Here is a 21469-nt window from a genome sequence, read left to right on the forward strand (position 1 = left end):
ATGGCATGGAACTCCAAAACATTCCACCAGCCAAAGTTAATTATTTTGATTTGATGCTTATTTGCGATCATATTGTTGGTATTACATATACTGTTGAAAGGCAACTCATCAAAATAAACTATGGCAGTTCATTCCATCTATCACCCAGTTCAAGGCAAAGGGTATTTCCAACATTCCAGAAACTTCTTTTGTGCTGCTTCTCAGTCAGTTCTCTCACCACAGAGACAAAGACTCCTCTAACATATTTTTTAAATATGTCAGAATTTGAAATGACTAAACTAAGGTCTTCCATCTTGTAGATTACTGGCATGTTCATCAAACATTACTTCTTGCCTTTGGTGATGAATCTCATTAAAGAAGTTTGAAACTAGGATGTACTTAAAAGTGATTCATATCTTCATTTTATTTCTTGGTGATTGCAAAAATCATCACTTGGGAATATTCAGCAAGTAAGATGTGGGAGTTTATAGTTTTATGTTCTGCCAACAATTATAGCCATGACTAAATTGTGAAACTGAAATTTGTTTTTTTGCTCTGAATATGTGTGTGTGTCCATGTGCATGCATTCACTGCTTAACTGAGTTGATATGTTCTGAAAAAATGTCACTAGGTGATTATGCAGTTGTGTGAGCATGTTAGAGTGTGTGCACACAGACACAGGTGGCACAGGTCAACCATTTCACAGGGCCTTGATGGAGTCGAGAGATATCATTAGCTCAAGACGTATGGGAATGCTGCCAGTATGATAATTTTATTTTTCTGGTCTTAGGGCTTGAACTCTGGGCCTGGGCGCTCTCCCTCAGTTCAAAGCAAGCACTCTACCACCTGAGCCACAACATTACTTCTGGTTTTCTGGTGGTTAATTGGAGATAAGACTCTCACAGACCTTCCTACATGGGCTGGCTTTTACATTGCAATCCTTAAATCTCAGCCTCCTGAGTAGCTAGGATTACAGGTGTGAGCCAGCACCTGGCTTGCAAACATACTTTTATAAATAGAAAAAACAACACTCTAAAATAATAATTAAAAGTATAGCATAGTGAATACATAAACCAATGATTTATTGATAGTATTATGCAATGTCTATCATTTGTATGAGTTAATCTCATACAATTGGCTTCTTTCTACCACCACATGTGATGTATGCTATTAAGATTGTAACTCGTAGCAGCCCTGGCATCACCAGACTTTGAAAACCATTCAGCTCCATTATGATTTTATGAGGCAGTCATTGTATATAACCCCTCATTGACCAAAATATTGTTCCACAGCATATACCATGTAGAACTGTCTGTATCCATGTACATCTATGTACATAACTATGTATAGGAAAGCCATGGAAATATTGAGACTAGTATTCAGTGACTTACAGTGATTATTAGAAAGATTAGAATAATTAAATAGAATATATGGATCAGAAATGATAAAACGTACACCAATATGTTATTGACAGTCTCAGGGGAATTCCTTGTTTATTGACTTTCAAGCCCTTGCTTACTCAACAGTGAATAGACAGAGAACAGGTTCAGATTACAAACATACAGACTGGCCAGGAAAAGAAGATATGTTCGGTTAGTTGTAATGTGTTTGTTTGATATTTTGAAAGATTATAATAATTCAGACATTAGGATTTAGAGTTTTTAAATATAAAATATTACAAATGCTGCTAATGATAAACCAATCATTTCTAAATTATGATTAATGGAGAGAGATGGAGACAGACAGACTAGAAATTTAGACTGAAAAGAATTTGTACATAATAGGGGCAAAAAAAGAAAACCCAAGTAGATAGAAAAACCGTAATCAGGGTGTTGCAATAATGGATTGGCTGCTCCCTTTCACTATTTGAATGGAGCTTTCTGTCTCCTCCAGATTTGACCATGTGTCAATCATCAGCTCTGAGAACCTGCTTCCTGTCCCTAGAATTCTTCCTTCATGGTTTTATTTTTATTTAGAGTCAAAGCAAATGACTGGATGGTTCCCTTCAAAAAACGTACCTTACTTACTTGATATGTGGCTAGCCTCCCCAAACCCATTTTGTGAAATTCCACAATGGTATTTTCTATTCTATGTGTCTGTGATTTTCTTCAAACAGCTCCTTTACAGGAAACCCAAAGTAAGGACCACACTACAGTACCTTCCATTAAAGATTCCTCCCCCCCCCCAATATGCTAACAGGAAAATAACAGAGCAAGGTTACAGGTTAGCACATAAGATAGAGGTTTTCCAAAGAATCTTTGCAAGGTATGCCACTAATTTTAATGCAGTGTTTGATCAATTACATGATACATTAGTATTTCAAATTGATCTTGGAGAATTTTTAGGAATTATTGTTATTATGATTTCCTTTGTAGTACTAGGCCTCATGCTTACTGGACACTCTATTGCTTGAACCATGTCTCTAGTTTTTTGTTTTTGTTAGCTTTAGAGTATTTTTCAAATGTGATCTGAAAAAAATCACAGCCTGGGCTTGATCCTCCTACCTCTGCCTACTGTGTAGTGGGGTTATAGGTGTGTACCACCACGTCAGTCAGCTTGTTTATTGAGATGAGGGCTTACTAAATTATTCCCTGGTCTTGAACTATGATCCTCTTAATTTTTGCCTCTAGTTGAGATTACAGATGTCAACCACTACATCTTTTTTTTTTTGTCAGTCGTGGGGTTTGAACTCTGGGCTCTTCAGCTCAAGGTGAGCCCTCTACCACTTGAGCCACAGCACCACATCCAGTTTTCTAGTGGTTTATTGGAGATAAGAGTCTCACAGACTTTCCTGCCCGGGCTGGCTTTGAACCGTGATCCTCAGATCTCAGCCTCCTGATTAACTAGGATTACAGGGCATGAGCCACCGGCACCAGGCTCAACCACTACATCTCACTAAAGAATTTTTTTTTATTGTGAGAATACTGTACAGAGGGGTTACAATTACATGGGCAAGATAATCAGTGCATTTCTTATCAAGCATTGTAGCCTCCTCCTTTGTTTCCCCTTCCCATCCCATCCTCCCTCCATCCCCCCGACCCAACCCTCCTCCCCCCCGCCCACCAAAGTTGTAAAGTTCATTTTTGACATAATGACTTGTATGTCTCATTGTTGCAATGGGTCCACCTGTATCCCTATTTAAACAATTTGTTTTTTTCCCTTCCCCTCCACAAATTATAGCAACATCGAATACAGTGAAAGCAGTGGTTATACTGTGGGGGAGGAACATACATACTTAGAATTTCCCCCACCTCTCACTTTACACACACACACACACACACACACACACACACACACACACACACACACACATACACACACACACACACACACACACACACACACACACACACACACACACACACACACACAAGAATCTTCTAAAATGCTCCCCCCATGATTCTAATAAGCAGCTCCATAGAGTTCCACTGGACTCAAAGAATAAACTAACTTCTAATAAGACCTGACGAGAAGAAGATGGAGGAGTTGGGTGGGGCACTCTCCATGGCGAAGGCTCTAAATCCACCCAAATCTCATCCTACTTGTCACCCTGGTTTGCATCCAAATATAATGCTTTAACGTGATCATCTGTACTCCAGCCCAGCTTACAGCTGACAGTGAACTCTCGTGGGATAGTTTTGGGTAGTGGAAGAAACAGTAAATTATCCCATAAATGTTTGTTGAATTTTTTTCTTCGGGCCCCATGTGATGCTAGGCTCTGAGAGGACAGAGTAGCAGCAGGGAGGAAGAAACAGACCTAAAGTCAGTGAAGCTCAAAAGCTCCATGGGGCTTCAAGCTTTGTGAAGGAGGGGAAAGGGAAGACGCAGGCTGAAGAGTTTAGGAGGATTGGGGTAAGCAAAGCCTCATTTTGATGTTTCTTGGTGTTTACGGCTTAAGCTCTAAATGTGCTCTCTGAAGTACTAAAGAACAGAAATACAAAATCTGAAGTGAAGTACCAGCAGAACAGCCTGGAAACAAGATTGATGTGCAGACCTGGAACTAAGGCAAGATGACAGAGGATGCTCAGACCTGGGCAGACAAGGACAAGGGAGAACAAAGAAGGCAAGTTTGGAACGGCTCCTTTGAGTGCCAGACAGCAGCAGAGAGAACTGAAGGTCCTCAAGTCCTTGATGAGGTTCTCACGGGTGGACCAATGTCCCTGCACCTAGAGGGGCAGAAAGAAAGGGAGAGCTGCGGCTTTCGCCCAGTGTTCAGTCTCTCCTGTGGATGAGGGGGAGAATGTTTTATCCCAGTGGGTATTGTGTGCTAAGCGATGACTAGATGTTTTAGAAAATCAACCTTTGAGCCTCATTCTGGGAAGACAATTCTAAAATTCAGGCCATCTGAAAAAAAGAGAGAGTGACCCTGCCGGGGGCTAAATCACTGATGGGTTCAAGCCGAAAACTGACAACTCTTCGGTGTTAGAACAAAGCAGGACTAAATGAGGAGGCTTGTTTCGACTGAAATTTTTGACAGAAGAGTAAATGTGAATTCAACAAACCCGTCTCAGGGACTCTATGTGATGGCCATTACTTTTATTTCTCTTGACAGACTCAAAAGTTTCAGCAATGTGTGTGTGTGTGTGTGTGTGTGTGTGTGTGTGTGTGTGTGTGTGTGTGAATCTGCACTGATGTTTGTTACAGTAAAACAATTTACTTCCTTGAAGAAAATGAAATTGAACTGTTGGTACCAACTAGTCTAGGGAAGGAGGTGGGAAACTTTTGGCAAATGGTTCTCTTCCTCTAAACTGAAAGGAACATCTCCCAGTGGCTGTGTAACGAGACAGGGAGAGTCCTCGAAGGCACCACCCCTGTGCCAGGGGTTTAGTTCTGTGTTAGGCAATACAGCATTGATGCTGGAAGATGAGAGCTTGCCTGTGACAGAGATAAAACTCAGTTTGTTTACCTGAGAGCCACCGTATAGCCATATAGAGAACGCTATTTTATTGCAGGAAATTAATTTTGCTCTGGACCACTAGGTTTTATAAATACTCTCAACCTATAAATTATATTATTCATATCCCTAAGAATCTCTATTGAATACTGTCTCAAAAGCTTTGAAGTATAAAATATTTTTTATTATTATTTTATTGTTTCCTCTACTTTTGGCTTTTTTCAAAGTTTCTTAGCATCATCTTAGGGGAACAGTAAGCTATTTTTATTTCTAAAGGCACAAAGGATACGGGAAAGATTCCAGTGTTTAAGCATCCTGAGTGCAAGGTTTGCTGTTATTCAAGCAGGATAGTCTCTCACAGGAAAAGAATACTCGGGTTATATGAAATTTAGAAGAAAGGATTTTCTTATCAGCTCCTCAGCTGTCCTGTGTTATCTGTTGCCTTCCTTCTACCTCTTCTCAATAAGTGTCACTGATTTTTTTTATTAAAGGTCAACATTTTATGAGTAAACAAGAAACACATGCTCCTCCCCTGTGAGTCAAAAAGGGGTTAAAGAAGAGTTAAAAAATCATTTGCCCTTCTTATTTACTACGTATCTGTCCCTTCAGTCCATTTCTGTGTTCACTGGTGACATGCAATGTCTCTGTGTCTATGTTCATTGTAACAAATGTATCTCAACTATTCATTAAGAATTGGGGAAAGGTCATCATGAGAACAATGAGATGAAATGAAAATATCCAGGGAAGTAAGGGAAGCTTATTGCCAAACTACATGGCATGGATTCACATCATCTGCTGACTTTTCTTTTATGAAGATGTGTCAAAAACTTGAGATTTCACTCACTGGATGCTTTCTGCTTGGAATTTCCATTGCCCTGATTGACCTGGGGACCCACTCATCTTCTAAACCTCAACCCTCAGTTCTGAATCACACCTGATCGAACCGATTCTCTGCCTGCTTTATACACAGCAGCTCAGGCATAGGAGCGTGCACTGCTCTCTCTCCTCACTCTACCCCACTTGTCTGAAATACTGGACCTAGGAAAAAAGAGAGGCAGTACTCATTATATGTGTTGCTTTTTCCTTATGTCGACCCTGGAATTTAAATTCACATTTGCAAGACATGTGCTCCACTTCTTGAGCCAGGCCCTCCAGCTCTTCTGGTTTAGTATGTTTCAAGTACAGTCTTGTTGCCTTTTATTTACTTTATTCATGTTTTCCCCAAGCCAGCCCTGGGCAGCAATTCTACACTTTCACACGGCTGGAATCCCAGGCCTGGACCACAATGTCCATCCTGTTGATTGAGAAGTGGTCTTGCTATCTTTTTGGCTTGGGCTGTCCTCAAACCATGACTCTCCTTATCTCTGCCTCTAAAGTAACTGGGATGACAGGTTTTTCCTAGTTGAGTGATGTATAAAATGAAGTGCCAGTTTCAATATTGATTAAAAATGGACTGAGAGAAGGTTGATGATAGCAGCCAAGATTTTTCAGTTGCATGATTGTCAAGAAAGTAGAGGGCTGGCTTGGGGGCCCTTGTTTTTCATTTTCTATTTATTAAATTATCAAGATAATCCACCAGGCAGCATCCACTGGCACTGGGAAGCTGCCACCAAGCTTCTGGGGCTCCTTGTAGGGATCTGACAGTTGAGAAGTGTCTGTTCATGAGAGGTGCTATTGTGGAGATCATTTGAAAAATCATCGTAGTACCTGGTTTGAGGAATGAAACGGGGCTGTGAACTGCGAGGCTTTAGCCTGTGGGTGGAGGGAGACTCACAGAGATGTGAAGTCTGGCTCCTCTGACTATTCTTCTCTCTCCTTTTGACTCGTGCTGACTGCGTATCTATGAGTGTTGTACTCCTGGGGTCAGTAGCTCTGAGCAGAGGAGACTGCGAGTGGTCAGAGCCCAAAAGATGCTCAGAGAGGCAGAGGAATGGGTACTGATGGACATGTGTACCTGGGGCAGGGTGGAGCTTACTGAAATGACATAAAAGAGCACCTTAGGGTCCTGAAAACCACCCCCCTTAAAGGACTAGGAATCAAGAGACTTGAATTTCACTGTCTGCTCCGACTCTTATACCTTAACATCAAGGCTAAAATCTAAGCTTTAGAGGACAAAAAATATTTTCAGCCATTTCTTCTATAGTAACAACAACAAAACACCCATCATAAATGGAGCTGAAGCTGGTCCTGTCAGAGCGCAATCTCTTGAGAGCACCGCTCAGCCCATTTCATGGAGAACTGAGCACATGCTGTGAGCGTGGCTGGTCTTCTCCTCAAGCACAGCTAACTGCATCTTGCAGGTGTCTTGGGAAAAAAAATCTGTTTGAACTGTTCCCTCCCGTTTGCATTCACTGATATATCTCGGTGCTTTCAAATGCTTCAGATGCGTATGAAATGTATGTATAAAAGAAGATCTATAAACTTGCAGCCAGGGGATTCTTTGAACCACTGGCTGCTCTTATCAATGGAAGCCAGTTCCAGATGTCTGTCACGACTCAGGAAAGGAAGGCAGACAGAAGAAATAACAACACAGACAGGCCAAAGGGAAAAGAGCAAGAGAACTTTAGGTTGCCCAAATTGTATTTTAAAAGGCTAAGTGGTGTTCTCTACCTGAGATAATTCCTCCTCCCCACCCATCTACATAAAATTCCTGGGAAACATTTTTGAGTCCTTAAAAAAAATCTTTCACTTAGATGATATTTATTTTAAACTATGTATGCTAAACTAGATGGTTAAGGCAAATTCATACTTAAGGAGTGAATCTAAATGTCTAAGAGGAAAGAGCAATTATCTATTTCTACCCCTACAGCTATATTTTTTTTAAAAAGGAAGTGGAATGAAGAAAAAGACTGAGAATCGATTTTCTTTATTCTGTGGTAGCCTTAGGCCCCATATCTCATTTTGTAGAGAATCTCAGGTTTAGCCTTTTCATTTTATTTAGCTTGATTCTATGGCCCTAAATCTCCTGAAAGCCATTTGATAAACTCAAGAAATTAAATTCTTCATGGCTTATGTGACGCTCAAGAAAACACATTTTCACAATCCACAGGGGAGTAGAATGCTTTGGTTTCCAAAATTGCTGAAAACTGCTCTACTTTTGTTTCTGAGAGATGCAGTAATTAAAGTATATGATATTCAGGTAAACAGGTATCTGAGGGGGTCAGTGTATGATCACATGTCATTTGAAGCACCCGAGAATGGTCAGAGGTTAAAAGAAATAATATGTGTCTACTGGAAGGAAACAAGACTCTTAATTTAAAAAGCAAGAGTGCATTTTGGCACTGTTCATGATGGTGTTGCTGGGTGGGCTCGGTGTCAATTGCTAAGCAGAGTTCTACTTCCTTGTAGGTAGGGGGGTGTGATAGGCAAAAAGATATCAGCCTCTAATATCGCCAGTGATGCTTGATTCCACATCCCAGTCCTGACAATCTCCTGATATGTTAACTTGTGTGATTAAAGAAAGGACATTTACATATGTGATGGTAGTAAGGGTCCTGAGATGTGCATCCTGGATTTTTAAGTTGTGCCCAGTGAAATTGCAGCAGTCCTTGCAAGAAGGAGACTCTGAGCTGAGAGTCAGTAGTCAGTGTGTGAAGTTGGACTGCAGGGTGGTGCCAACAATAGCCTATAAACCACAGAACAGCAAGGCCACAGAAAGGTGGCCTCTAGCACATATTTTTTTTTCATTTTTATATATGTTTTTATTGTAAAAATACTGTACAGAGGGGTTTCAGTTACATGAGTAAAGTAATGAGTACATTTCTTTTTTTTTAATTTTATTTTATTTTATTTGAGAACATACTGTACAGAGGGGCTACAATTACATGGGCAGGATAATGCATACATTTCTTACCAAGCATTGCAGCCTCCTCCTTTGTTTACCCTTCACCTCCCTTCCCAGCCTCCCCCCTCCCCCCACTCAATTATACCTCCCCCCCCGCACACCGACATTGTAAAGCTGGTTTTGACATGACATTTTGTACTTCTCATTGTTGCAACAGGTCCATCTGAATCCTTAAACGACATGTTTGTCCCCATCTCCTCCACATGTTATACTGACATCAAATATAGTGAAAGCGGGGGTTACACTGTGGGGGAGGGACATACAAAGCAACAAAGTAATAATCTTATAAATGCGTTAGAAACACATGCATGAAAGAAACGAAAACATTAAAATACATATTTAAGGGTTCATTTTCCTAACATCACATTATCTGACCTTTTCCGCTGGACTCATACCTATACTAGATATTGCAAATAAGGGAAACCATGGGACCTATGCTTCTTTGGGCCTGGCTTACTTCACTTAATATAATTTTTTCCAAACCTTTCCATTTCCTAACAAATGGGGAAATGTCATTCTTTCTGATGGAGGCATAGAATTCCATTGTGTATATATACCACATTTTCTTGATCCATTCATCTACTGAGGGGCATCTGGGTTGGTTCCATATCTTAGCTATGGTAAATAATGCTGCAATAAACATAGTTGTGCTGGTAGCTTTAGTGTGGTCTTGTTTGTAAACATTTGGGTAAATGCCCAAAAGTGGGATTGCTGGATCATAGGGGAGATCTATGTGAAGTCTTTTGAGGAACCTCCATACTGCTTTCCAAAGTGGTTGAACAAGTTTACATTCCCACCAACAATGAAGTAAAGTTCCTTTCTGTCCACATCCCCTCCAGCATCTGTTGTTGTTAGAGTTCTTGATTTTTGCTGTTCTAACTGGAGTGAGGTGATATCTCAATGTTGTTTTGATTTGCATTTCTTTTATGGCTAGGGATGTTGAACATTTCTTCATGTGTCTATTGGCCATCCTTCTTTCTTCTTCAGAGAAGCTTCTCTTTAAGTCTTTTGCCCACTTATTTATTGGGCAGTTGTTTCTTTGAGGATTTGTTGTTGGGTGGTTTAATTTTTTGAGTTCCAAGTATATTTTAGATATGAGACCCTTGTCCGTTGTATGGCTAGTAAAGATCTTTTCCCAATCGATGGGCTTTCTATTGATCTTGCTAGCTATGTCATTTGCCCTGCAGAAGCTCTGCAACCTTATGCGATCCCATTTGTCCAACCTTTCTTTGATTTGTTGTGCTTCCGGGTCTCTATTCAGAAAATTTCAGCCTGAGCCAAGGAGACCTAGGGTTTCTCCTATTCCATCCTGTAATGTTTTCAGAGTGTCTACTTTGAGTTCAAGGTCTTTGATCCATTTGGAATTGATTCTGGTGCAGGGTGATATATAAGGATCTAGCTTTAGTTTTCTACATGTAGTTAACCAATTTTGCCAGCACCATTTACTGAAGAGGCTGTCTTTCTTCCATTCTATTGTTTTAGCTTCCTTATCGAAGATTAGATGGCTATAGGTCTGTAGGTTCATTTCTGGGTTTTCAATTCTATTCCATTGGTCCTGAGGTCTGTTCTTATGCCAATACCAAGCTGTTTTGATTACTATGGCTTTATAGTAGAGTTTGAAATTTGGTATTGATATTCCTCCAGCAGTGTTCTTTCCGTTGAGGAGCGTTTTTGCTATTCGGGGTCTTTTATTGTTCCATATGAATTTTTGGATTGCCTCTTCTATTTCCTTGAAGAATGAGGGTGGAATTTTGATAGGTATCGCGTTGAATTTGTAGATAGCCTTGGGAAGTATTGCCATTTTCACGATGTTAATCTTGCCAATCTAGGAGCATGGGAGGTTTTGCCATTTTTTAAGTTCTGTGTTGATTTCCTTTTTCAAGATTTTAAAGTTTTCATCATAGAGGTCCTTCACTTCTTTGGTTAAGTTAATTCCTAGGTATTTTATTTTTTGTGGGGCTATTACAAATGGAGTTGCTTTCCTAATTTCAGCCCCACTTTTCTCATTGTTGGCATACAGAAAAGCCATTGATTTTGGGGGGTTAATTTTATAACCTGCTACTTTGCCAAAGTTTTGAATCAGCTTGGGTAATTTGGGAGTGGAGTCTATGGGATTCTTTAAATACAAGATCATGTCATCTGCAAAGAGGGAGAGTTTTATTTCTTCTTTCCCTATTTGGATCCCCTTTATGTCTGCATCTTGTCTTATTGCTGTAGCTAGGCATTCTAATACTAGATTGAAGAGAAGTGGAGAGAGTGGGCATCCTTGTCTTGTTCCTGAGTTAAGAGGAAATGGCTTTAGTTTTTCACCATTGAGTATAATGCTGGATGTAGGTTTGTCATATACAGCCTTTATTGTATTGAGGAACGTTCCATGGATTCCTAATTTTTCCAAAACCTTCATCATAAAGGGGTGTTGGATCTTGTCAAATGCTTTTTCTGCATCTATTGAGATAACCATGTGGTTCTTATTCTTGCTCCTGTTGATGTGATGAATAATATTAATTGATTTGCGTATATTGAACCAGCTTTAGCACATATTTTTTAAAGCAAGAAAATGGATTATTTCATCAACACCTCCAGAAAACTTTTGTCAACAACTTAACCCAGTTATAGTAATGTGGAACTTACTTTCTCCAGAGTTGTGAGAGACAGTGAAGGTGGGGGGGAATGTGTGCTTCTCAAGTGACTAATTTTGCGGTAGTCTATTACAAAAGCAGTAACAGCCTACACCATAGGTTAGTGGGAAAGGCTCAGGGGATCATTTCAGGACCTTTTTTGTTTGTTTGTTTAGTGCTTGCATACAGAACCGCAACAATGCTCAGGAATAGGGAACCCACTTGTAATGATAGCATTTCCTATGTGCATGTACTTTGGAAATTACATTCACATGTATCTTTCAGAAGTAGATTACAAGATCAGAGATAGAGTAATAGTAACCCTGCCAGAACTCTAAGGCATTTGACTTTTAGCTAAATTTCCTGGGACCCTGCAGGCTAGGTTTAATGTTAGTTCCAAAGAACAGAGCCTGAAGAACATTCCTTAGGAAACATAATGTTTGTACACTCCAGGATTCATCAATCCCCAGTGGACTTCCATCTCGAATAATTAATAAGTGACACCTTTGATGCACCAGATTTTACCTCAGTTGTAACTTTCCATGGGCACTAAATTATACCAATCATATAATTGAAAAAAATTCATATGGAAATCATTCTTTAAACAACTCAGAAAGTTGTACCAAAATTTTACATTGTGCATTAAAGCATTTCATTTATTATTTTTCATTCCATTCCAAATTTTTCTCAATGACTATAAATTACTTTTAGAGAAAACATCATGAGATTTTGAGTGAACATTCTTTCTTTGCCTCTGTCTTCACATGTAGGTTCTTACTCTTGGTTTGGTTTCTGTAGCAATGGAATTAAAACTATTAAGCTTGATGCTATAAAAAGTGCATGTGCACACTGCAAAGAAATTCAAGGAGAGTAAAACCATCCAAAGAGATGCCAGGAGAGCCTTTCATATATACCTGATATTATAATAAGTGGCTAGATTTCAAATAGCTGACTTCTAGGTGGAAGATGGGTTAGAAAGAAAAGCATGAGCTTAGAATCTAGTTCTTTTATTTCCTAAGAGTGAAAATTGAAAATCACATGCCATCTCTGGAACTTAATTCTCTCTTCTATTAATCAGGGACTTTGGCACCTAGAACACAAAATGGAAAATGTATTTGCAAAACTATTGTTCTATCTATCTATCTATCTATCTATCTATCTATCTATCTATCTATCTATCTATCTATCTATCTGTCTGTCTGTCTGTCTGTCTGTCTGTCTGTCTGTCTGTCTGTCTGTCTGTCTGTCTGTCTGTCTGTCTGTCTGTCTATCTATCTATCTATCTATCTATCTATCTATCTACCTACCTACCTACCTATCTATCTATCTATCTATCTATCTATCTATCTATCTATCTATCTATCTATCTATCTATCTATCTATCTATCTATCTATCTATCTTATTTTTTACATATACATATGGAGAGACATAGTCTTAGTTGACAATAAAATATAGTGTTGATTACCGATTCTACTTGACTATCATGTATAAAAATCCTTTTATTCTTTGTTTTCTTTCTTAAATGGCAACTATAATTGTCATTCAGTATATATGTATGTATGTATATATATGTATATATATTTGTATATATATATACATATATATATATCTTTGGAAGTCACTAATGATTCATAAACACAGTTGACAAAGCCAGAAACTTAGTTACATGCCTTGTGAATGCATGTGGACATGTCCATATATTTAAATTATATACAAATGCAGAGAAAAGTCTCAGTTTGAAGCTCTTGGTTCCTGTGCAGATGGCCATTCTAGGAACCAGTGATATTAAATGCAAATAAGATTATATCATAAAGGCACACAAACAAGAGTCTTGGCATTGAGGATTTAAATGAATACTTATTTCTAAGATTTTTGAAGACATTGGGTAAGTTTGTCTGCTGATAGAGTCAGTTGTCTCTAAAATCTACCAATCTGTCATTAATTGAAATTGATGACATTTTTACATCCCACTCCTGATTCACAGATCTGCAATAAATACTGTGCTCATTTTTGGATACACTTTAATTAAAAAAAACCTTCAAAACCATTGAGGTTATTCTTCCAACTTATTAGCCAGATTTTTAAAAATACACTAGAATTGTAAAGCTACACCATCTGTTAGTATCAATATGGTATTGCTTCTATAGGGAAAAATATTCACAGATTTGGTATCAATAGTTTTCACTTTTTTTCTTTTTGAACCCAAATATTAAGCAACTGTAAATTCCATCCAGGTTTTCTAGCAAATGGAAATGTGTTGCCTACTAAAATTGAATACAACCTGAAACATTAACCAACAATATTGTAGCATAATTACTGCAGTCACATAATTCTTAAAAATCTAAACATTCATCAATATATTTCTAGATTACCCTTTGTATATAAAACAATGATCAATAATACTGTGAGGTTTGTGGCTTCTGTTGATTTTCACCTTCAACATTGTGGCTACAGTACTAAGCGCATACAAAGAACAACAAGTTAGAAAGCAAGAAGTCAATTAGTTTGCTATTGTAATAGTCCAAGTTATGATATGGTTAACAAATAGTGTAGAGGTGGTTAGAGCAATCCTGTTGTAAATATGTTAAAAATAAGCTTAATAGATTCTATATTGCTATATAAGGATCTTTACAAAGTATAATGCTAATATTTTGGGGCCTAAGGAACAAGAATAGAGTTGCTATTTCAGTGGAGAGAAAGATTAGAAGGGCAGGTTTATAAAGGAAGAATAGTTGTTAATCCTTGACCTTAATAACTGTGAGACACCAATTGTACATCTCTGTAGAGATATCAATACAGCTTTCCCATCTAATTAACAAATATTAAAAGCCAGGCTGGGCAAGAAAGTTGGTGAGATTCTTATCTCTAATTAGCCACCAAAAAGTTGGAAGTGGAGCTGTAGCTTAGTGGTAGAGTAGAAGCCTGGTGTAAAAAGCACAGGGACCCTGAATATAAGCCCCAGGACTGGCACAATGTACAAATATATACTTGTGTGTGTGTGTGTGCGTGTGTGTGTGTGTGTGTGTGTGTGTGTGTGTGTGTGTGTTTGCTCACCTACTGCTACTGTTGACATGTTAACATTCAGTAAATACTTAATCATTGAATAATGAAGTAAGTGTTAATTCAATGATGAATTTAGTGATTATCAATAGTCACTATTCATTGAATTTCACTGTGTGCAGCTATAGCATTCAGTGTTTGATATGAAGATGAGTGTGCATCTCATATTGACCATATTGGATTTTGACAGTTTTACCAAGGAAGAAGCCCGTTTAAAAGCCTAAAAGAATTACAGATATTTGAGTAAGGCTAACACAGATATCAAGCCTCTACTTGCCTTCCTTCAGTTTAATATCAGCCGCTGCTTCCTATTACAAATAGGAGTATAAAAACAATCAGGCAAAGCCAGATGCATGATTAAAGTGTGAGACCCATGGAGACCACATGGACCGTGGGACCACAGCCTCTTTAAGAAATCTTCCTGCACAGGGAGGTGGAGGAATAATTGCCTTTGGTGAACTCATGCTTGTGTGTCATGTTACAGTTTTACAAGTATTTTCTCATAGGCACTTAACAACCATTTCTGAGAAGTAATGTTTCAACTATCATAATTTTGGAAGGGGTTGTAAGGGCTAAAGCACTTAACAACCATTTCTGAGAGGTAATGTTTCAACTATCATAATTTTGGAAGGGGTTGTAAGGGCTAAATCCACAAATCTAGTCAATAATAACTAAGGTTGGAACTTGGACTTTATTTACCAAAAGTTAATTCCTTATGCTTCTTACTGTATAACATCTTATTATGTTATTATGTATCTTCAGGGGAGTAAAGAAATGTGCATGGAGGTACATCTATTTTATATAAATGAGACATATGGAAATTGGAAAAGAATTAATAAAATAGAAAAGGGAGCCAAAGAATGATTACAAAATCAGTCATTAGTTCAGTGTTCAGGATGGGTCACACCCTGTGTTACTGTCTTCATAGTCACCAGAAATGAATAGATCCTTCCTTTCTTCTTTCCTTCCTTCCTTCTTTCCTGCCTCCCTCCATCCCTTCCCTTTCCTCCCTCCCTCCCTCCATTTTTTCCTTCCTTCTTTTTTTGGGGGGGGTCTGGTCGTGGGGCCTGAACTCTGGGCCTGGGCACTGTCCCTCAGCTCTTCAGCTCAAGGCTAGTGCTCTACTACTTGAGCCACAGCACCACTTCCGGCTTTTTTCTTTTTGCTTATGTGGTGCTGAGGAATCGAACCCAGGGCCTCTGGCATGCAAGGCAAGCGCTCTACCACTGAGCCACCTTCACAGCCCCTTTTCCTTCCTTCTTTCCTTCCTCTTCCTTTCCATCCCTCTACTTCTCTTTCCTTACTCTTCTCACCTCCTCTTCCTCCTTCTCTCTTTCCCTCTTCCTCCTCTACTCTCCTCCTCTCTCCCTCTTCCTCCTCCTACTTCCCTCTCTTCCTGCCTCCCTTCTTTTTTTTCCTTTCTTCCTTTCTTCCTTCCTTCCTTCCTTCCTTCCTTCCTTCCTTCCTTCCTTTCTCTCTCTCTCTCTCTCTCTCTCTCTCTCTCTCTCTCTCTCTCTCTCTCTCTCTCTCTCTTTCTGTCTGTCTTTCTGACTTTCTGTTTTTCTGTCTTTCTTCTGAAACTGGGACTCAAACTTGGTGCCTGAAACTTTTAATCACTGGCTAGCTCTCTACCTCCAACCTCCTCCTCCTCCTTTTTCCTCTTCTTTCTTTTTCCCTTCCTCCCTGCTTCCTCTCCTTCCTCCTGACCTCCCTCCCTTCCTCCCTGCCTCCTCCTCACAAAGAGTCCAAGGTGCAACTACCTGATGGTGTGCGTTACAGTGAGGGTCGGGCTGGAATTGGCGCCCGGCAGCGGGGTTTCTCGGTAGCTTTGTGCTCTCTTTTATCACAGCTTAAGACAGCAGATGGCTCTCTTGCGTTTTCTTTCACTTATCTCTCTCTGTAAACAACTAAACGGCTTTTGGGGAGAGGGAAGAGGAAAACACTGGGATGGAGCTGAAAGACCTCGATTATGGCGCTGCTGCCCCCGCCCCCATGCTTGGGCTCCCTTACAGTGGGAAGCCAAGTCGAAGAGGAAGGAGGAAGGACCGCCTGAGGTTTGTGAAAATCGCGGTCTAGACGGACAGCCTGGCATGGCCACGGGGCAGGCGCTACGCCCTGGGGCCAGAGACCCCAGGAAAGCCAGTGGAATGGTTTACATCTCCGTTATGGAAAAAGCAGAAAGGCTTTGTGCTCGGCTCCACGGTGTGTTATTAATGTCGGTGGATGCTGCGAGGATTAATTTCCTTTCCAGCTTGAAAGGGTGTAGGGAAAGGTGGAAAACTGCTTTTAAACGCAGGAGAGGTCGGGAGACCCCACAGACACCATTCCTCCCAGCGCCGAGCGCCAGGACTCAGGCTCGCAGACGGGGCGGGGTCGCTGTCCGAGGTGCTGAACTGAGCCCGGAGCCAAAAGCCCCACTACAACGTTGGGAGGGATCCCGAGGAGCTCCATAGCCACCTTTCTATTCCACACCCCCATCCAGAGATTTGAGGAGGTGATGGCAGAGAGAGGAAATGACTGGGAAGAGAATAATGAATGAAGCAACATGACAAGTTTAATCTCAACCTTTTTAATGTGAATAGAGTCGACATATCATAAAGCTTAGAAAGCCTTCACAAAGTGTGTTGGTTGGTGGAATTGTGGTAGATTGAATGCCTTACACTCTTTGCTGAAGAAAATCTCTTCTAAGAGCTTTAAATAAACCTGTTTAGTTTAACCATACAGTGGTTCAAAAATTCAAACCTAGAACTTCTGAATGTCCAAATGGCTACTTTTTAGTAATGGAAGCCAGTCTCAGAATGACTCTTAGTGCTTAGTGGGGCTTTTTTCCCCCCTCAGCAAATAGGAAAAATAAAACACATATATTTCAATAGCATTTGATTATATATCCATTGCTCTTTAAAAACATGTTAATGTGACATTAATATGCACCCACTAAAAATGGAAGACCAAGTTTAGGTATGCTGGTGCATTCCTATAATACCAGCAGCCAGACAGCTGAGACAGGAGCATCTGCAGTTAGATACTACTTGGGCTATCTGGTGAGATCGCCTTAAGAATAAAAGAAAATGAAGGGGAAGAAGTAGATAAAGATGAAGAAGGGGGGAGGAAGGAAGAAGAAGAAGAGGAAACAAAGGCATATACAACAACAAAACATAAAGCAGTAAAGATTGAGTAAATGATAAGCACATTTCTTTTACTTCCTCTTGGGTGAGTAAGAACTGCAAAATTTGACCACCTAGTTCTGGTACATTGCTAAATGGCGGTGGTGTTTCCTACATGTGAATCTTAACCTGCGTGTATAGTCACATCATCATGTTCCCATTCCATTAAATTCTGTTCCCTCAAGAGTTAGTAAATATGGAGTTAGCTGACAGAAGAACATCCAGAGGTGCTTGCCTGTGTGGAGAGGTGGTGGCTAGGTTGTGAAGCCAAGGCATGCAGCCTCCCTGCCGTCAGTCCTGGGCTGCCCTGTTCTCATTTGCCTGCTGGTGTGTCTTTGTAGTACTTTCTGCTCATTTCTGAGACAAAGGGAAAGCCTGCTTCCGTTCACAACTACTCCCAGGCTTTCCTATGCTGTGTGGTGTCTCTTTCAGCTCTATAGTAGTCACAGGAGGAGACCTCAAGCCTCATGATCACCAAAGGAGTTTTCCTTCGGTCTCCTACCACTGGGAGTCTAGTTTCTGCGTTCCTTCTGCTTTACCATTGTCAGTTAGCAGACAAAACAGGAAGGGGAGACACTAAAAGGAAAGTCAGGGAAACCCTCTCACAGGGTTTTACACTTGGTTCTGCCACTGGGCTGGTGTGCCATAACCCCTGGGCGGTATTCATCCAAGCGGAAACCCTTTCTCTCCCATCCTCCTTCTTCCCCCGGGGGGGGGGGGGAGCTTCCACTCTTTCCCCAGGACCTGCCGAGCTGCAGTCATCTAGGAAGGAGCACTGTCAGGCCACAGACAGAGAGCACTGAGGTGAAGCGTCAGCTGCCATTCTTTTGGATTTCAGACACAGTTCCTGTGGCTTTGCTCTCTGCCAGCGCATCCCTCTCCCCTCATGTTGGGGTGTCTTCGGTCTGGTGGCTTCTTTTTGCTGTCACTGGAATACGGTGACACCCTTTCTCTGGCCTCCCCCTCCCCCTGACTTCTTCCACATCCCCCCGTGGCTGTCCTATCCAGCCTCTGGGTGCTGTCTGGGATCCCGTAGTGGCAGCTGTCTCTGCTTCCAAGGGCTGCGAAGAAGTGGACTTGGGACCGCGGCTTCCCAGAGGCCCTCTCCTCTCCCCTCCTCCCCTCCCCTCCTCTCCTCTCTTCTCTTTCCTCGTTGCGGGGTTCCAAATGACAAACCTGAGCATCCCACAGCACAAGGGAGAGTCCAGCAAGTTGGGGTGCACTGGGTGAGGGGTGGACGCGCCTCCTACCCCCTCAGCTCCTCCCCGAGAGCTTAGAGGCCGAAAAGATTAACTGGAGAGGCTGAGCGGGTTTTGGGGGTGGAGCTGGAGTGGGGGGAGCAGTCACCTTAAGACCCAAAGCCCCCCAGAAGCTGAGGGAATCCGGTTTCCCCACCGGATTCAGCACCCCCCCCCTCCCGGAGACGATCCCTTTTAGCTTTATTATTATTATTATTATTATTATTATTATTATTATTATTTGAAAGCGATACCCGCTCGACTTCCTTTCCCTTCCGCGCGGATACCTAGCCAGGGGCCTGCTCGGTGGAGGGGGTGGTGGGGTGGTAACGGAGCGCTTTGATTAGAGATCTCAGGGGAGAAGATTGCTCTCTCCAGATGCTGATTTCCAAAGCACTTGACAATCACCGGCAGAAGCTAAGAGCAGGCGGCGGCGGCACCTGCCGGGGGGCAGCAGCGGCAGCCCGGGGCTGAGTCCTGCCCAGCGTGCCCCGGGACCCTCCGCGCGCGCCCCGGGCGGCTACACCCCACGACCGGCGCTCCCGCCCGCCCCGCCGGCCGGCGTCGGTCCGGGAAGGAAGCCGAGTGGGCAGGACCGGGGCTCGGCCGGTGGTGGCCGTGGGTGGCGGCGGCCGACCCCCCTCCCTGGAAAGGGGGCTCCGGGAGGGCGAGTCTCGGTGACCGCCAGCGCCAGCTGCGATCTCTCCAGGCTCCGGACTCTCGGGAGGCCGGGCGGGCGGCAGCGGCGGGCAGGCGGGCGGGCGGCGGCCACGACCTCCAGGCTTCCCGGGCTGGGCCCGCTGCGCCCCGGGCGCGCTGTGGGCTCCCACCCGGGGAGCATGGGTCCCCGTCGGGACTAAACGCGCCCACCTCTCCACCCGGCCCCGCCGGACCGCTCCTCCCTCCCTCCCTCCCTTCGCTTTCCTCGGGGCCGGCGGCGGCGATCGGCGCCGCCCCTTCTCTCCTCGGTGCCCACCCACCCCCCGACTCCCCTCCTTCTGTCCTCTCCCCTCCCCTGGACCCATTCTCGGGGCCACCACCACCACCATGGCCGCGGCCATCGCCAGCGGCTTGATCCGCCAGAAGCGCCAGGCTCGCGAGCAGCACTGGGACCGGCCCTCGGCCAGCAGGAGGCGGAGCAGCCCCAGCAAGAACCGCGGGCTCTGCAACGGCAACCTGGTGGATATCTTCTCCAAAGTGCGCATCTTCGGCCTCAAGAAGCGCAGGTTGCGGCGCCAAGGTGTGTGCGGGTTCCCGGGGCGGGAAGGAGGGGTGCACACCCCCGATCGCCCGGGGTCCCCATCCCCGACCGATCCTCCCTCCCTCCGGGTCCTTCTCCCGCTCCGCCGCCGCCGCCCGCCTCCCCTTCTCCAGTCGGTCCTCGCGGGGCTAGCGCGCCGTCCGTCCGTCTGTCCGCGGGGAGCTTGGGAAGCCGCCGCTTCCCGACAACCTGTAGCCTGGGAACTCAGCCCGCCCACAGCCTGCAAGTTGGCCCGCGGCTCTTCCTGGCTTGGATTCTAGGGACTCCAAGCTCTCCAGGGCGCCGAGTCCGGGCCGGAGCCCGCTGAGCCCGGGCGCCCTTCGCGCCCTCCTCGGGGCTGCTGGGGCCGAGGCCCGCATCTCCCGGGGCGGGGTGGGGGTGGGAGGGTCACAGGCCTGGGCCCCGCGCCCTGATTCTCCCTGGCCCCCCGGTGGAGAGGAAGAGCTGGCTGGCTGGTGTTGGAACAAGTGAGCAATCACACTGGGGTGTGTGTGCTCCAGAGTCAGGAGATTTCCCCCCCCCCAAAAAAAGCTGGTCAGCGCTGAGCGTTCCACACTCCCTTCATCAACCCCCCCCCAGATGGGGACCTACCCGGGACCAGGGGCTCACGACGCCCCTGGAATGATCAGCTGGAATGGGGGCAGGGGAGTACTCGATTTCTACTACGTGAGAGTTTTCTTTGAGAAAAAAAAAACACCACTAGTGAACGATGTGAACCCCAGCAAGCCGTTTCTGTCTAAAGAACCCCGCAGCACTGCCCTGGTGGTGCTAGCTGATGTGCTTTGCCTTTGGAGAAACAACTAGTAGCCCCAGGACCCGGGCTCGTCCCCCCCACCCCCCTTGAAAATGTCAGGGTGTGCAAAGGCCACTGGTACAGAAGAAGGTGCAGCCAGGCGGCCCCTGTGTCCGCCTGCTCCTCCCCGCGCGCGTCCACTTGCTAAAAGACGGGTGCTGAGGGTGAGGGAGGAAATGGGGTTTGATTTCCTCCTTTTTCCCCCCCTAAGCCAGTGGGCTTGTCAGGGAAACAGAAAAGAATGTGTTTACGTTCATGGGAGTATATGTTTGCCCAGCATGCTGAATCCTCAGCGGCCAGCTGTGTTTGTTTTAAATACCCTGTTGTTGTTGGGGACCAGGAGACAGAAGGAGGCATATGGGTGTGTGTGTGTGTGTGTGTGTGTGTGTGTGCGCGCGTGTGTGTGTGTGTGTGTGTGTGTGTGTGTGTGCCACCCTGTTACAAATTTCCATCCAAAGTTTTTAATACTCTCTTTCTATTAAAAACTAAGGTGGATGAACTCTATTTTAACAGAACAATAGAAACAATAGAAGTTGGAGCTCACTGGTAGTATCAAGCCTAAGAGGTAGGCATTTTTTGAGAAATGCCAGTGTGCACATTCAATGAGGTCAGTATAG

General features: G+C 43.4%; 1 protein-coding gene across 9 annotated transcripts in view; it reads left to right on the forward strand.

The window, feature by feature from the left end:
- Positions 1-21469, forward strand: part of Fgf14 (fibroblast growth factor 14) — a 530980-nt gene that overhangs the window by 346615 nt on the left and 162896 nt on the right. Inside the window, exon 1 of one of the 9 annotated variants that reach the window (XM_070002660.1) lies at positions 19846-20038. The exons of 7 other annotated variants lie outside the window; for them this stretch is intronic. In XM_070002660.1, the coding sequence (XP_069858761.1) occupies positions 19846-20038 (193 nt within the window). Of the gene's footprint in view, positions 1-19845; positions 20039-21469 lie in introns of those variants that run through there. One more of the 9 variants, XM_070002661.1, reaches the window with a different exon arrangement.

This window comes from Dipodomys merriami, unplaced genomic scaffold, assembly GCF_024711535.1.
Source record: "Dipodomys merriami isolate MVZ:Mamm:240054 unplaced genomic scaffold, mDipMer1.0.p SCAF_6, whole genome shotgun sequence".
NCBI lineage: Eukaryota > Metazoa > Chordata > Mammalia > Rodentia > Heteromyidae > Dipodomys > Dipodomys merriami.